Source organism: Carassius gibelio, chromosome A16 (assembly GCF_023724105.1).
Source record: "Carassius gibelio isolate Cgi1373 ecotype wild population from Czech Republic chromosome A16, carGib1.2-hapl.c, whole genome shotgun sequence".
NCBI lineage: Eukaryota > Metazoa > Chordata > Actinopteri > Cypriniformes > Cyprinidae > Carassius > Carassius gibelio.
In genome coordinates this window covers 2930524-2948324 of record NC_068386.1, presented here as the reverse complement: position 1 = coordinate 2948324, position 17801 = coordinate 2930524, and the positions used below count along the sequence as shown (strand labels likewise).

Sequence of the window (17801 nt, the reverse complement as noted above, 5' to 3'; positions counted from 1 at the left end):
CTTTCCATAAAACAGTTTTGTCTTAAAGAAACAGAAATTGTAATAGTGCCTTTTGTGGATAAATATAATTACATCATGGTAAAAACTCTCTATAGTTAATTAATAAAATCAATGGAGAAATGCATTAGTGAAATTCCATTGTGGAACTGCATACACCAAGTGTTTATGTTTCCTGAATTTTCTGTAAGGATCAGTAAGCAAAACCATCTAATTAACTTAAAAAGATGATTATGATTAAGAAGGATACCCAAATAAGTACATCAATTCAAACATGTAAACTATGATAGAGGGGAAGATTTTCAGAAAATAATGCCTTGATTCTTAATTTTCAGTGTTCCTTCACAAAGCTATTGCGTGCCATCCAAATACAGAATAGAGAGCGTGACTGCTTTTACTTTTCACAAGAAGTACTCTATTAAATGAGAGATGCACAAACAGCATGGTTTACTCTGAGGAAACATTTCCTGTCTAAATAAAGTCAAGTGTAAACAAAATGTCACAGCATAATTTAGACAAAAACGGGGGTTAATTGTTGTCTTGGGAAAGCGTTCCTTCTGTATGTCCCTACAAGCTCCAGACACTCTCCGGTTCCGGCCGCTGCTTCACTGCTTGCTTATAGATAATTAGAAGAAATAGGAACACAGGTATAATGAAAACTACAATTATCGATTGAATCCAATATCAGACACTGCTACTCATCTGACAGGTTGTCTCTTTAAAATCTCTTTCACTGCAGCCTTTTGGAAGGGGGTTGGGTGGTGGTGGAGGTGGGGGGACACTTTCCCTTTTGTTTGGCATGAACCTAGAAAACCCATCCTCTCAGCATCCAAGGTCTGGGCACGGACAAGCTGGAAACCCAGACACAGCGGATGGAATTGCCATGGGAACGGGCCCCTTGACAACGATTTCATACTCAAGAGAAGAAAAGAGAGCAGTATCTCCCCAGTCTGTTTCTTTCCCTTTATTCGCTTTCTCTGAGATTCTCTCTCGTATTCTCCTTCTCTCTCATCTTCGCTTTCTCTTGCTTTCACTCTGTCTCTGATTCTAATTTGGATTATATGCCTTTGCAGTTTTACTAGACAAATATAATTTGCTTTATTAAAGAGATGGGCGGAGTCACGTGGAACCTAGTGATGATAGAAATATGCTAGAGAATTTCGTTTGTTTTTTATATGTATTAACTATATATCAGTAGATTGGATGCTTTATGTGCAAAAAAAAAAAATAAAGAAATAAAAAATTACAAGCAAGATAAAATGGTCACAGGTGTGTGCTATGGCTATTTAAATTATTTAATTATATATATATATTGTTTTTATTTTTTTATTTCAATGTTTTTATTAAATAAGATATTTAGAATAATGCTGTTCACCAAACAGTTGACAGTAGCCATTAACTTAAAAAAAAGTTACATATACACACACACACACACACACACGTTTGTTTTTGTGTAAAGTATGTTCATCCCATAGGTGTAATGGTTTTTATTCTGTACAAACTGTATATTCTATGGCCCTTCACCAACCCTACACCTAACCCTAACCCTCACAGGAAACTTGGTCATTTTTACTTTCTCAAAAAAACTCATTCTGTATGATTTATAAGCGTTTTGAAAAATGGGGACATGTGTTATGTCCTCATAAGTCACCCTTTCCTTGTAATACCTGTGTCATACCCATGTGATTATACACAGTTGCCCTGATATGACACAAAAACAAGAGCACACACACAGACACACACAGACACACACACACACACACACACCTTTTGAAACCTTTATTTTTAAAGAGATTAAAAGAACATTGAGATTCCATTGATGTTTAAAGAATCATATCAATGCCAATAAAGATCCTTTGTTTTTAAGATAAATAAATAAGTAATATCATATTTCTATCATAGCACCCACCCAGTGGCCATATGTGAGACAGTATGTTGTGCGAAAGTGTGAGACTGATTTCAGTGGAAACAATCCAGTACTTGTAATGTGAGAATGAAAGAATTTAGTCTCTTTTCTTAACATGTGCACTCTACCAGAAAGCAATCTGAATCGGTGTTTCTTTTAAAACAAAGCTCAACTTCTATTTCACTCAAGCAAAGTATCGACATGTCCTTCTTCAGCACGACTCAATCAATATCGCTGCAATTTTCCCGGCCGCTCGTTAGCAAGCGAGTCGATGAGTCTTGGAGATGTATTAAAGGAGTTCTGTTCTGTCGCCTGTTAAAGCGTGTTTTACTGCAGCTCTTGCATGTTTCCCGCTTTGATTGTTCTGTGTTGTGCCTAGGCATCGCCAGCGGCCTGAATATTTGTGGCAGAAGCTCGTCGCTGAGACTGGAGGGAAGCAGCTAATCTTCGCGCACATCCGGGAAGAATAATCCATTCAAAGTGGCACCTCACACAGTAGAAGAACAAAAATTACCATTCATCTTCCATAAAGGCGCACAGCTGAAGCTGCGTTTCATCTCCTCAACTGACTCCGAGAAGAAGGTGCTGAATGCGCGGCACAGACAGCGAATGTGACATCTGATTTGTAGGCTGTCTAATCACAGGAGAGAGTGTACATTTTCTCTCAGAGAGAGCAAAAGAGGGCCTACCCTAATTGAACGAGAGGTGAAACCGTTGTACAGCGAGCCACGAATAACGCACTGTGCTTTTTGCACGTCACGTCTCGGAAGGATGTCGTAATTAAGTTTCGAATGCACTAAGGCGTTCCAATTATCTAAATTAGAGTTAATTGAGCACAAGAGATGATTCTCTGTCCTAATTAGATTACCAAAATATTGAAGCTTCACGTGTATGAATCATGTTCCTAACACACCCGCTCAGCTGCCAGTGAAGATACAGGTATAACAGCTGCAGGAGGAACAAAGAGGCAATTAGCTGCACTTTTGCTGTGTGTGACTTATAGGTAAAGGAACTTACAGAGCAAGCTGTTATTCACAAGGTTTTCTACAAAAATTAAATAAAAAAAGGCAGATCTCAACAATCTCTAAAACATTTGCACAGTCTACTTTCAAAAGTCCCAAACTTAAGCATTTTTCATCAAAGACCAAATTATGTGAATTATGTTTTCCACATTAATATTAAGATTGTTTAGAATGACCATGCATCCTCTTTGTGCTCACTGGTATTTGTCTTTGTTTTTTTTGTTTTTTTGCTGAACTTAATGAGTGAAAAGTTAAGAAAACCTTTGCCAGGAAATGTGTGGAAAAAGGCTGATGAATGGTAATTTTTGCATATATTGAATAACTGTTGTTATTAATAGAGTTGTTCTTACTGTAGGCCTATAGTCAGCATTTGTCTCATTAGTGTTTGTTAAGTCGAGCACCGCTATTACTACTGCTAATACTAGTTAGTGATTTGAATAAAACCCTAACTAAAATATTAAACTTAAGTATGTAACTTGTCCTGTAATGTTTGTTGCTACTGTTTTTAATCAAGTCAAGTCTGCTTTATTGTCAATTCTTCCACATGTACAGTACATACATAAAGAGAATTGAAATTGCGTTACTCTCAGATCCATGGTTCATACAGATAACACTTAACAGTAGAGCCTGAAAATCTAGATAAAATATAAAATATAAAATACATCTATACAGTACACTATACAATAAGGTTATGAAAAAAAAGTTAAATAAAGCAGCACGAGGCACATTAATGAGGCATATTAATGATAAAAAATATGTGAAATTTACAGTACTTTTTTTTACTGTAAACAAAATATAGTAGCAACATTTTAGGTTTTAACTTGTCAATTTGTGTTTTCGTTTTATTTAAAATTTTTACTATATATTATTAGATGGCTTGTTGTTTTCACTAGCACATTTTACAGGAAACTTACATTAACTGGCCTGATTTAGGGTTTTTCATATATATATATATGATCACTTAATTTTTTTAATAAATAATATATTTTTAAATACATTTTATAAATAAATTATATAAATAAATACATTTTATAAATAAATAAACAGTTTTTTTTTCTTTTTTCTTTTCTTTTTTTTTTTTTTTTACATTTTTTTAATAAATAATTTCATTTACATGGCAACACCCTGGAAACCACTCCCAGCTCCATAGCATCACATCAGAGACTTTTGCACAGGCAAGTACCATTCATATTTTTGTATGAAAATTGACTAAATTTATTATGTTTTGTATTAGTTTTTTTTTTTTCTCCCAAGGAAACAACCTTGTAATAAAAAGGTCCTGCTGATGCCCATATGACACTGAAGTCAGCATTACTCTCCAGTAACTCTCTAATAGCGGGTACGCATGGGGTCTGAGGTGACTAGCCCGTTATATGATGCACCAGATTCCTCCATGACAACAGCAGCTCTGTGTGTCAGTCCTGAGGCGCCTGGCACAGCGCGACTGAGTACGCACAGCCTCCGAACCGCCGTCTGGAACTGATTAATGACAGTTTGCGTTCTCTGTTCTTTTTTCTTACATTCCTTTCTTAAAGGGCATTCAAACTGACAGTGATTTGCATCCATAACACATTAATTTATAATGAAAGTTGGCATTTTTTTGGCAATATGAGTGACAGGGACCATTAGTGAGACCGCCTACTATCTAAACAACAGCACAATTAGGCTATGTGTAGATTATCATGCTAACATACAGTACATACTACTCATACTCTTTGAGCCGTATTTAGTATGCTGTATAGAGTATATGCACATTTTATATATATCTGTGTGTAAGGAATACTTTGATAAACTAGTACATTAAAAAAGTGTGCAGTGAGTTCACAACAGAGAACACAGCCCGACCATGCAATGCACTCGACTTGACCTTGCAGTTTTGGTAATGATTTTTAACTCTTTCTTGAGTCATTTTATCAGACTGTCAAAAGTTTTCTACACAAATAGGGTCCTGTGACAAAAATAAATGAATGCATGAATGAATGAATGAATGAATGAATGAATAAATGACAAATCTAGTGTTGTAATTAAAAAAGGAAACCCCTAAAACTAAGTTTAAGCTAAAGTACTGAAATTGATTAAAAAAAAAAAGGAAAAAATAAATAAATATAATGTAAAATAAAATAAAAACCTTATATAGATGGCTAAAGTACATGGAATTGCTAAAATGTAAATTAAATATAAAAATAAAAGATAATTCAAAATATTAATGCTACAAATAGTACATAAATAATAATAAAATTAGTCAAAAATTCCATCAAGCAATAATGTGTGCCTTAAAGTTTGTTTCTTTTTTTTTCTTCTTTTTTTTATAACTTCAAACTAACATTCCCAGATCATTGCAGGAATATTTATTTGCAAAAGCCTAATAGATATATAATAGATGTCTTTAGGTTATTTTTAGGTTTACTTTTTGTCAGTAACAAACTAACATTAAACGAGCAACAGGGAATTTTTTTGGGCTCTTGATTATTTTGTATTTCATTTCTGCACTGTAAGGAAACCCCGCCTACAGTGAAATCTCATTGATTCAAAACTATGCTCCACATACAGTAGTGATGAAACAAAAGTAGTGACAAATCTTTTATCATTTTGTATTGTGATAATTAATGGAGTAGAAAAATTCTTGAGTGGGGACTTGGTTTTGTCTATCAGATTTTGATTGGATGGTGGATCTGAACGTGAGCTTGCCATTGGCCGTTGACTGTAAGAAAGGGGCGGGTTTTATGCACACTAAATGACTGGAGAAGTCTGTGTTTGACCACAAGATAGACATTTTGATGAACAATAATGAGGTCCAAAAACTATTCTAATTAAAACATGCACAAATAAAGGTTCATAGTACAATCAATAACATGCATTTAGAAAATATCTGAATTTTCATTCCATACTGACTTTAAACATCAAATATCTTCAGATTGTTCTACCTTATGCAGCATTTTCGCTCTCAGTTTGAAACAAATTAGGCTACTTAATGTTGAGTTTTAACCTCACTTAGTGAATGCATGCTCCAAAGTTATTTAAATACATCCTATTAAAGAGGATTGCAACCCAAATCCTTTGATTTCAGACAAACAAACGTCATAAAGTGCTGAAGAAACACTTCTTAAAGAAAAAGCCAACTGTCAAGCATTGAAGGCAAGTATGCAGTCTTCCTCTCAGTATCACACTTTGTACATGTGACTCAAATTAAACCATTGATCTGTGTGACAGGCTTTACATGGAGCATGTATCTGTGTTAATGGATAAAGATGGTTGCTGTAGCGCATCACAGAGTGGCAAACTTGTGGCTTGTGGCTTCCCATGATTGATTCTTTATCACTGTACTGTTGTCATGTTTGCTTTCCTCCTAGACAGACAGCATGCTTCATGAAGTGAGAAAATCAATGAAGACAGACCGCTTACCTGTTGTGGAGGTGTCGACACGCAGACGCTGCAAGTTTGAGTCAGCGATCCACCGTCCTGCGTGTGAACAGCAAGAGTGACGGTAGGATTCCTGTTGAATGTGACAGCACAATAACAACAAGAAGCGAGGATCCCGAGCGGATCAGTCCTCCTGCGGCAGGCAGCTAGTGGAGCGCAGAAAACACACTTTGCATGCTGCCGTTAGGTCATGCTCAAAGTATGTCTGTGCAATGTTCTGCAAGCTCAGGGAAACCACATCCTCTGACATACCTCCTGTATCCTGCCGTCTATCTCTTGCGTACGGTCTCGCTCTCTCTGACTGTCTGAGATGACAGACCGAGCTGACCCAGACACAGTTCTCTCCCCCGCCCTCTCTCTCTCTGCTTCTTCAGAAGACACAGTTACTGCCCACCGACTGAAGAATCCAACTGAGGAGAAGGAGGAGGTGCTGAGTACTAGAGAGAGAGCGAGAGAGAGAGAGAGAGAGAGGGGAAGGGAGACCAATAAAAAGGAGAACAAGAGAGTGGGAGCAGATATTTTAGAAATTACAGGGACATAATAAAGCAATGACAAGTGCTCAGCATAAGTGCGGACTGAAAGAGCAACAGAATGAAAAAAGATCTCTCTATCTCAGTTGTTTCTCAAAGACCACAATGAGATGAAATGGAGAGTAAATTCATTTTAAATCTCCAGACCTTTATGCTGTTATTTTGTGACATGCTTATTTTTTTAAATTAATTGTTTTAATTAAAATAATATCTTACAATATTACAAATGAGCCTGTCCTCCAACAAAAAAAAAAAAAAACGACCATATAGGTCGTTTGTGCAAGCACCTTATTACGACCTATATTTACATTTTAAAATTAAGCGCCCTCTAGCGGGCGTAAAAATAATGACAGTATTGCATTGCGTCACGTGAGCAACCTGTAAATCTTCTAATCGCTGTGCCAAGAGAAATCTGAATCACCCACCGAATCTTGCAGAGAAGGCGAGCGTGAACAGGAGCAAATTTTGGTAAGTATTCTGATCAATTATCTCCCTTGACTTCATGCCTCCACGTCCCCCCGATAGCCTCATAGACAGTAAAAGATTGCCTGCGAGCTTCTCCTCGTGTCCATACGGTACTTTCAGAGAGTCGCTGGTTATGACGCAATCGTTAGCTTATTTTTTACAAAAACTGCTTCTATGGGACCATAACGTAAGATACAAGGTAATGGAGCCTTTTATACATTTTCGTGTTTCTTTAGAAATAATTAATGGACAAATGGAGTATTTAAACGCTTCAGATGTAAAATTATTCGCTGTCAAAGTGACGCCAAAATGAATGGGAGTCAATGGAATGCTAACAGCAGGTGGGGGTCCGCTAGCCAATGGCGGCAGCCAGGGGTGCTTCAAAAAAATATGAAACCCTGCCCCCCTGCTTTTTGCACCGATCTCACAGTAATTTGTACATATTTTACTAAGTGGCTTATTCGTTTGAATGAACACACCTAACCCCACCCCTAAACATATCCCTCACAGAAATCATGCTAAATTATGATTTATTGTGCATATACATTTTACATGCACGTCCATTCTCTGGTTTCGAACCCATGATAACATGATTACATATCAAGGTATAATGCAATAATCTACCAACTGAGCTACACGAAGCAAATAAAAAAGTACCAAACATTAATATGAAAATGACCTTTTGCCCATAAGGCAATTGTAGCTCTGATGGGTCGTATTTCAGGATTTGGACAAACGACCTATATGAGTTGGAGGACAGGTTGCCCCATTAGGGGTGTCCCCGACTAAGGATTTTCATAGTCTAATTGAAATTTTTGAATCTTGCTGATATTCCACTGATAGTCGAATCATAGCCTATGTTTGGAGGCGGTGTAAAATACATTGAGTCAAGTCAGACATTCGTAAATAATAATTACTGATGTTAACACACAGGGAAAATATGTAACAAATGCTTCACAGATACAAACTGGGTGAATAGTAATTTCATGTTTTGATTAAAAGATAGTTAACACTAAACGTCAGCGAAAGCCTAACAATTCACAGTTTTTACAAAAGTGCTCTCATTATAAAGTTGGCCTATTATTAATGTTTTGCGTTTCTGTTTTGAGCTGCGCGCGCTGAAGATGACCAGTAGAGTGACGCATTTGATAGCACGTTTTTAATCAATGGGATTAAACTCATGATTTCATGTAGAATACCCTTCATTATTTATACAACATAGCGTTAATATTATGATTTATAGGCTATCTGCAAAAATAGCCCTTAATGCAAATGAACATATCGCGGCTCTGAATGCTAACCCCTATTGTGGACGCCTTCTTCACGAATCAATGTGCAGAAACACGGCAGCTAAACCAAAACAATTCACAGAGTTTTATTATAATGGTGTTCTCAATATAATGGTATGGATGTGACAGTCCAGTCATAGTTTTTAATATTCTGCTTTGTGCGCTGAAGAGATATCACCGTGATACAATGAAACGCTTGAACCAAACTCATTTTATATCTGGTAAATAATATATTCACAATATATACCGGCTGAATTGTTTTGAAATCACATGTACCCTACATGTTCGAAAAAATCCAGTCTCTGCCCATGTCAGTTTGAGTCTTGGTAAAGTTTTAAATCCCTGCCGCCAAGATGCTCCTCTGTCAGTCACGGATTATGCAAAATGAAACCTATAGGGGTGGTTGGATTTATTCACTCACTTTAAAATATTTATTTGAAGCTTCTTTCTTTTCAGATTCTTCTTCACGGCTTTATCATAACAGGCTATATATTAACTTATTCGGAGAAAACCGCAATTTCTATGTGAAATCAGACATTTGAGTGTTCACATATACAGAATGGCATAATAAGGGGGCGGATCTACCGGGGTGGCAAATGCCACCCTAAAAGAAAGCCTTGCAACCCCTGCTGCCACCCCAGTTGGCAGCAACGAATTAAAGGTTATGGCCAATTAGAAAATGTACTAGCTCTAATCTTTCGTGATTCGTGATCCCGCTCCGAACTCCTGAACTGATTCAAATGATTTGCGATCCCCAAACTGACTCAAATCATTCGCGAACCCACTTTGAACTCCCGAACTGACTCAAATGATTCGCGAACCCGCTACGAACTCCCGAACTGACTCAAATGATTCGCGATCCCGCTCCGAAGTCTCGAATTGATTCAAATGATCCGCGAGGCCGCTCCGAACTCCCAAACTGACTCAAATGATTCGCGATCCCCATAACTGACTCAAATGATTTGCGATCCCCAAACTGACTCAAATCATTCGCGAACCCGCTACGAACTCCCGAACTGACTCAAATGATTCGCGATCCCGCTCCGAACTCTTGAACTGATTCAAATGATTCGCGATCCCTGCTCTGAAGTCTCGAATTGATTCAAATGATCCGCGAAGCCGCTCCGAACTCCCAAACTGACTCAAATGATTCGCGATCCCGCTTTGAACTTCCGAACTGACTCAAATGATTCGTGAACCCACTCCGAACTCCCGAACTGATTCAAATGGTTTGTGATCCCCAAACTGACTCAAATGATTCGCGAACCCGATTTGAACTCATGAACTGACTCAAAGTACTGTATTCTTACCGTATGAAAACACTTTTAAGAGTTTTACGAGAAACAAAGCTGGCTCCAGTAAAACGTAACCGAGGACTGTCTCCTGAGCAATGAAACAGTGATCTCTGAGTGCTGCCTTTCTCCTCTGAGGAGGTTTTGTGGCGGTGGCTCGTTCAAGGGTGAGAGGGTCTGTGTCTGCAGCCCCCAGTAGAGAGATCTATTTTTTATAAACCCCAGACGTGGCCCCCTATGGCTGTGAATCCATTATTCAGACCAGTCTGAGAGAGAGGGGACAGACTAAAAACACAATGGCCTTGTCCGAATCACACATAATCACTGTAATTTCATCCATCACATCACTATGATAAAAATGACACACCAGCGTTTCATCAGAAGACCAAGTGTTTTAATGGGAAATATTGTCTTTAAGGCACTCGGGATGATTGACGTTCCTGTTTCAAAGGCTGTTGATAGTGATTTTATGCACAGCAGAGGACACAACTGACCCTAGGACACAAATTAATGACATGAGCCGAGTTGAAAGAATATGAATCTTTCTGAAACAGGAAATCCTTGTGGCGCCTGTCCTTATCTCAAGTACAGTCGCAGCTCATCAAGAGGTATGTTGAATTATTGATTCAAATACATGACAATGTAATACTTCATATGTAGATTTGTGCTTGTGGGTGTTTTTATGTATATTCATGGATAAACAATATGTATGTAATATATATTTCAATAGGTATATTTTCTATATTATATATATATATATATATATATATATATATATATATATATATATATATATATATATATATATATATATATATATGTGTGTTTGGGGGGTTATTTTTGGAAGTATATATATATTGAGTAAACATTTTTTTGCTGCATTTCTAGGTCACTAATCAAAGCAAATTATTAAGAGATGAAACATTTTGTACTAATTCGAAAAAAGTGCTCTCAGATTTCTGGACCACACCGTACTTCAAAAAAACAGAACAAAACAAAACAAAACAAAACACATCTCTTTCACTGAAGCTTGAAGAGGAAGGAGATATGGTGGAAAATGAGATCTCCCACTGCGTAATTAGCATTGCGTTTATTGCGAACTAATCACTGCGTAATCTCTGTGAAAATAAAGAGCACTGAACACTTCACTAACTGCATTGTGAGAGGAAAACAAGAAGTGTGCAGTGCAGCAGAAGACGAGTAAATGCTCCTGCTTCCACAGCGCTGAAGCACTCACTGGACCATAACAACCTTTACACACAGAAGACACCCACTGCATGACCTCTAATGGCATTTTGTCTGATGCTGAGGTCGTCTGAACCCATATTTCAGACAGTCTCATAAATCAGCCAGTGTTTTGAGGAATCTCGCTGATAAATGTCTTCCAAAAGCAAAATGTCAATGGATGATACAGTTCGTTAACATTAAAGTTTTAGTTTTTTACATTAATAAATAGTTTCATAATATAAATTGTTAGTAAATATTGCATAAAAATTGAGACTAGCAACATCAGCCTCACATCAGCAATCAGCCACCTTGCTTTCTCAGTTAACAGCTTTGGAAACCACTGAAACGACAGATCGCTTTGAAATCCAAAAGAAGTAAGTTAAACATTAAAACCTTTTAATTCGTATTGATTTTTAAACTATATATAAACATAACTCTCAGTGTAAGACATTCTGAAGAAAGTTTTTGTCGGGGAAATCCTGATATTGGTGCCACTGCGCCTCCTACTGGTCAGACTGTCCTGTGTCGTTTAACTCGGTTTACTCTCATAAAACAAACTCTATACATTCTATACATTACATTCGTCATTCGAAACTAACAGCTCTTTTGTTTCATTTGGGAAACACTACCACTTAAATGCCACACTTATTTATTGATGACATGCACCAAGTGTTCATGTGAGAAAACACTTACACATAATTTGTTCAGTAGAAAATCAAAACTCTGTGTTTTTAGAAATCAATATATATATATATATTATACACACACAAACACACACACACACACACACACACAACGGGTTCATCCCATAGGCGTAATGGTTTTTATACTGTACAAACTGTTTATTCTATGGCCCTACACCAACCCTACACCTAACCCTAACCCTCACAGGAAACTTTGTGCATTTTTACTTTCTCAAAAAAACTCATTCTGTATGATTTATAAGCATTTTGAAAAATGGGGACATGGGTTATGTCCTCATAAGTCACCCTTTCCTTGTAATACCTGTGTCATACCCATGTCATTATACAGAGTTGTGTCCTGATATGACATAAAAACATGCACGTATGATTATGTGTGCACAACACACACACAGTGAATATGCATACAAGCCAATTCAGAAAGTCAACTTTATTTCAAAAGTGCTTTACATAACAGATTGTTTCACATCAGCTTCACAATAGTTTCAGGGTCATTATATAGCTCAAGTCAGTTCAGTATTGATTCAGGTCTGTTGCATAACTGTGTAAAATACATCAGCTGTACTTACATACAGTACTTTATATACTTTGTATGTATGTGTGAACTGCAATCTGAACAAGCAAAAGACACACGAGAGTAGTGTTCTACATTTTTCTAATTTGTGTGTAGTTCGGAATGTATGTGGCTAATTATTTTATTCTTGTGTGTAGCGTTAATACTCAAAAATGACATTTTGGAGTTCAAATAGTTTTGAATGAAGTGTTTTCTTTTGCAAGATATGTGTTACGTTATGCGTGTTGTGTGTGTGTTTTGTGGTTTTGTGTGTAGAGTTTTGAGGTTTTTTTTTGCAAAAACCTGGTATGCGTAGCACCTGCTACCTTATTTATTTTATGCTCACAGTGATCAGAAAAAATATTTTTACAGTGTATAAATCACATGTAATTATATATATATAACATATTACAAATGCATTTCATAATTATATGGCTCATTGTAAATGATTTGCCTTTACCAGACATCTTAATATTTATTTATCATTCAGTGATTGTATTTACTACCTGCAGGAATATATATATACCTGTCACTCCTTCTCCAGAAGAGTCAAGCCATCAAATACATCAAATTATCATGTTAAGACAGGGAATGAATAGTTAAACTTATATCTAAAGGTCTACAATGATGTAAAAAGATTGAAATGCTTTGAAAGGCCAGATTACATCCCATTGCATTATAACCCTAGCTGTGAAAAAGCACAGTAAAAGCCCTGGAGACACAGCTGATATGACAGCATGTTTTAAGCTTTAATGATTTTGCTCTGATGTAACTTTAATGTATCTGTTTGTTAATTAACCAGGTCAAATGGACAGTCATTTTGCAAGTCAGACTGAAACTGGTGTCAAAAATCCCTTGTTTGCTTGATGAAAATACACAATAGCAAATGTCACACTGTAATAGTTGGCATGCATGAGGGTGATTGAGTGAAAGTAAAGTCTACAGTTTCTATTTCATCCTGCCTATTATACCCCTCTATAAGAAGACTGATGTGTTTTCTTTAACTATACGCTCTGGTCCATTGCCACAATGTCCATTCGATTTATCATTGTTGCTTTGTTTGCAGGTTCTTTGGATATCTCGGCTCATTCTTCTGTGGGTTAATTCACGCTGTTCTTTAAACTAAACCTAGACCCTCGTGTTTACACTCGCATGTTTGCTTCTGCCTCTCAGGTTTTGTATTGTTTTGTGAACATATTGCTCAAGTGGTGTCACGAGTCACTGCAGACATGGGAACATGTTCTTGAGATCATTAAGATGCTGGGAATATAAAAGGAAATAGTGAGCGAGTAACATCTCAGACTCCTATACTCTGGTGGGAAGGTGAGGAGCAGAATTAATAATGCAGATCAGTTTGTTATAAACTTGATCATTTTAGCTATAAAGCAAGCAAAAAAACATTTGAGTTTCTGCTTAACATTTTAACAATGATTAAAGTGTATTAGTATCTGTAGTGTATATTTAAAAATAATTCTTAATAATTTTTTTCTACTTACAGTATTTTTACAATTTATATTTTAAATTCTGAATGTATTTATCTGAAAAAAAAAAGGACTACAAAATTAGCTTTCAAACTTGAAATTTAGTTTCTTTCTGATATTTTTTCTGTTATGGTAGTGTAAAAAAATTGTTTTTTATATTATAAATTATATTTTAAATGAATTTTCTTATCATTTATATTTGACATTGAAAAATAATTAATAAGTTTTTAACTTTAAAAAATATTGTAATTATTATTATTATTATAATTATTACAATTATATATAATATAACAATTTATAATATTTTAAATTGTGTTTTATAATATTTGAAATTATGTGTGTGTGTGTGTGGGTATGCATGTACCTACACCTGTTTTTAGATAATGTTTTTAAATCATACATTTTTGCTTTTATTTATTTATTTTAAAATGCTGCCTTTGCGATCTGCTGGACAGAAGAACCTAAAATGTTTGCAGTAACAGTTTGTATCCTGGGATTGCTCCATTTGAGCGCTGCCTGCAACTTGGTGAGTTTGAATTTAATACTTTTTTTTATTTATGATACTTATAACAGAGTTTTAACTAACATTTGAACACATTTGACTAAATATATGTTTCTAATGATTTAAAAAATGAAAGGCTTCTGTTTAAATGCTTAGTTGTGGTTTTGTTATCAACAAGCAATAATATTAATAATCTTTCATATTTGTCTCTTTTCATGTGGTGGGATTTCCAGCCAGGTGACATATATTACCATATTGCCTCTTATAAATTTGGTTAATAGGCATAAATATGCATAATCTGAAAATGCTTCATTCTGATTGTTTTGCTTTTGACTCTCACAGGCGTCTGTACAGACCTGACTTCAGTTCAGCAGGAGATCGTGGATCTACACAACGCCTACCGAAGGACTGTGAAGCCGCCTGCCAGCAACATGCTGAAAATGGTAAATCACACTGTTGCATTGTAATCATGCATCATTCATACATCATGCATACCAATGACACAAACATGTTTTGTGTCATTTGTAGCGTTGGAGCGATGCAGTGGCAGAGTCAGCTCAAGGCTGGATTGATCAGTGTAACATGACACATGGACCACCGAGCAGCCGTCTGATTGACGGTATGTTACACACTTACAGTCACTACTTTTATCTTTAGCGCACTTTTCATAGTACATACTGTTCTGTGCAGCTTTAAAAACAATAGTGTTTATTAAAACCCTCAAACAGCAAGCCAAAGAACAAACCCTGAAGTACTTCAATATTTAAATACTTTAATATTTAGAATTTTTCATGCACAGATAGCTTTTATGTATGTGTGTGTTTTTGTGTTTTACATTGTACCTGAATAAATATTCTGCAGCATAGGTCACTAATCTAATGGAAACCCTTTACTGCCAAAAAATTAAATTAAATTAAAATTCTGATTTTAATTGTAAGAATTGCAATATATGAGAAAAAAAAATTATTTTGATACGAGTACAGTGACAGTTTAAAAAAAATGTGGCTTATATACAAATATTTTGAGGCCACAGCATATGCAACCAAAGCAATTAAAAAAAAAATGATTTCTTTGATCAACTCACATGCATATAGACCTAATATTCATACATGAGGATTGTGCAAGTGTGTGTTGACATGCTGTGTGTCAGAGTCACATGCAGTGCATTCTAGATGAGTGATGCTCAGTGGGTTTCACTTCACGATTTGACACTGGATGAACCATTACACCACCAGAGTTTATTACTCTACACTGTAAGAAACATTTACTGAACAACAGAAAAGAAACAATGTTTGTAATGCATAATTCAAAATACAGGTAAAAACACTTCTGTAAATCAACACAGAATTCCTTTGTATTAACATTGAACGTCAGGGCCAATTTTTATAGGCTTTGGTGTACAAAATCATTAAAAAAAATGATGTTTTAAAAAAAACACAAATGAATGTCTGCAACCAGGCTGCAGGTCACCAGATGCAGTGCTGAAATTCTCTCATCTAATGTTTTCTCTCTAATGGACAGGATATGAAATGGGTGAAAATCTCTTCAAGGGCTCTGCGCTTTATTCATGGACTGATGTGATAAATGCCTGGCACAGCGAAGTCAACAATTATGAATATCCCACCGGATCCACCAACGGTCAGCCGACTGGACATTACACACAGGTGATTATTTACAAAAATGAGAATTCTGTCATCATTTACTCAGACCTGTAAGATTTACTTTTGTCTGCTGAACACACACACACACACACAGGATATTTGAAAAAAGAAATGTTGATAACCAGACAGTCGCTGGTATCCATTGACTTCCATAGTAGGGAAAAATACCATGGAAACCCATGGCTACCAGCAACTGTTCGGTTTCTATTTCTGTGCCACATATGCAGGAAGTACACTTTAAAATACTTTAAAAAAAGACAGCTACTTATTACAAAAAATAAATAAATAAATAAATATACTTGAGTGCAAACTGAATATAATGTTTTGGACCCTTAATCGCATGTTATTTACAATTAACTGAAAATGTATAATAGTTTTATTTAGTCAGTCATGTAACAAGAAGAGGAGTAGTATAAGAAGTAGGGCCCTTGATATAATTCTATTGTCTTTGAAATATGATTAAAGTGCACTGCTGAATGTACTGATAAGCATCTATGGTAATTAAAATATACATTAATGTAATGACAATAATGAAACTTGTATGTCATGTATTTAAATATATTTGCAATTACACATTTGTAACAATGAAGATGCAGTTTAGTACATTTACTCTACTGTACCTTACACGTGAGGTTTAGTACGGTGAACACATCAAAAAGTATACTTTTTAAAGCATGAAATACATGTATTTTTTTTTCTATTTGACATGAAAGTGCACTTGTTAAAGTGTACTTAAATCTGTTAAGAAACAAGAAAGTGTGGTCTTGTGTATTTCTTCTGCAAGTAGCTTTTGTTGTTGTTGAAAATACATTTTTAAGATGTGAATAACAACCAATACAATTAAGCACACTTCTTTTCCAGCAGAAAAGCAATGCATTTGTTTGTAGTGTCATTAAGTGATTTTAAGATGGAGACATCTCAAACTAAAGCAGTGCTTGTGTTTAGGTGGTGTGGTACAGCTCGTATGAGGTCGGTTGTGCCGTGGCTAAGTGTGGAAGCTCCTACTTCTACGGATGCCATTACTACAGAGCGTATGTTCCTGTACACTATGACAGTTTAATGTTTTATTGCCAAATTCAACACAGTTGCAATGCATTTGTTTGTATTATCATTAAATGCCACATTGTAAGATGGAGGCATCTCAAACTAACACACATGACTCATCCACCATTTCAGAGGGAATTTCAGAGGAGTCCCACCGTACTCGCTGGGTGATCCATGTGCTGCCTGTCCGGACCACTGTGAAGACGATCTGTGCAGTAAGTGCATTCCTGTTTTTGGTTGCAAAATGATCCTAAATGACGAGTTTGCATGGCTGAATGCATCTCTAAGAAGAGTCTATTGCTCCACTGACTTTCAATTCTCTTCTTCTTCTAGCTAATCCCTGTCCGTACGTCAACACGGTCACCAATTGCGATGAACTGAAAGAGATGGCCACTTGTGACCACTCCCTGGTGAGCCAGTGGTGTCCAGCCAGTTGTCAATGTGAAGACAAAATCATCCCCATTGCGAGGAAATGAAATCTACCATGACCATATATCAAATGAAGCACAGGCTTTTTTGGAGAGTTGATGCACATCTTACCTATAATGTGAAATATATATTCTAACTTCTTTCTATGTCTGTTCTTTCTATGTGGAATACCTCAAATAGGCTAATTATTAAAAATCAAGGGTACTGTACTAATAATATGATGGAAAAGCTTACAATCACATATAATCACATATAAGTAAAGTCATTTGTGTTTTAAAGCCT

At 36.0% G+C, this 17801-nt stretch overlaps 2 protein-coding genes across 4 annotated transcripts in view; one reads left to right on the top strand and one right to left on the bottom strand.

Annotated features, from left to right (window-relative positions):
• Positions 1-6737, bottom strand: part of LOC128030590 (raftlin-like) — an 80202-nt gene extending 73465 nt beyond the window's left edge. For both annotated transcript variants that reach the window (XM_052618339.1, XM_052618341.1), the window contains exon 1: positions 6328-6737. The gene's annotated coding sequence lies outside the window, so the exon portion shown is untranslated. The remainder of the gene's footprint in view (positions 1-6327) is intronic.
• Positions 6738-14671: 7934 nt separating this feature from the next.
• LOC128030357 (cysteine-rich venom protein ENH1) lies at positions 14672-17659 on the top strand. Of its 2 annotated transcripts, XM_052617911.1 has the most exons (6): positions 14672-14828; positions 14914-15004; positions 15907-16049; positions 16992-17077; positions 17223-17305; positions 17424-17659. In XM_052617911.1, the coding sequence occupies exons 1-6, from the start codon at positions 14817-14819 to the stop codon at positions 17564-17566; spliced, it is 558 nt and encodes a 185-aa protein (XP_052473871.1). In that variant the 5' UTR covers positions 14672-14816; the 3' UTR covers positions 17567-17659. The 2 variants fall into 2 exon arrangements, with proteins under 2 accessions (XP_052473871.1, XP_052473872.1); XM_052617912.1 differs by lacking the exons at positions 14672-14828; positions 14914-15004 and adding an exon at positions 15597-15702.
• Positions 17660-17801: the final 142 nt, after the last annotated feature.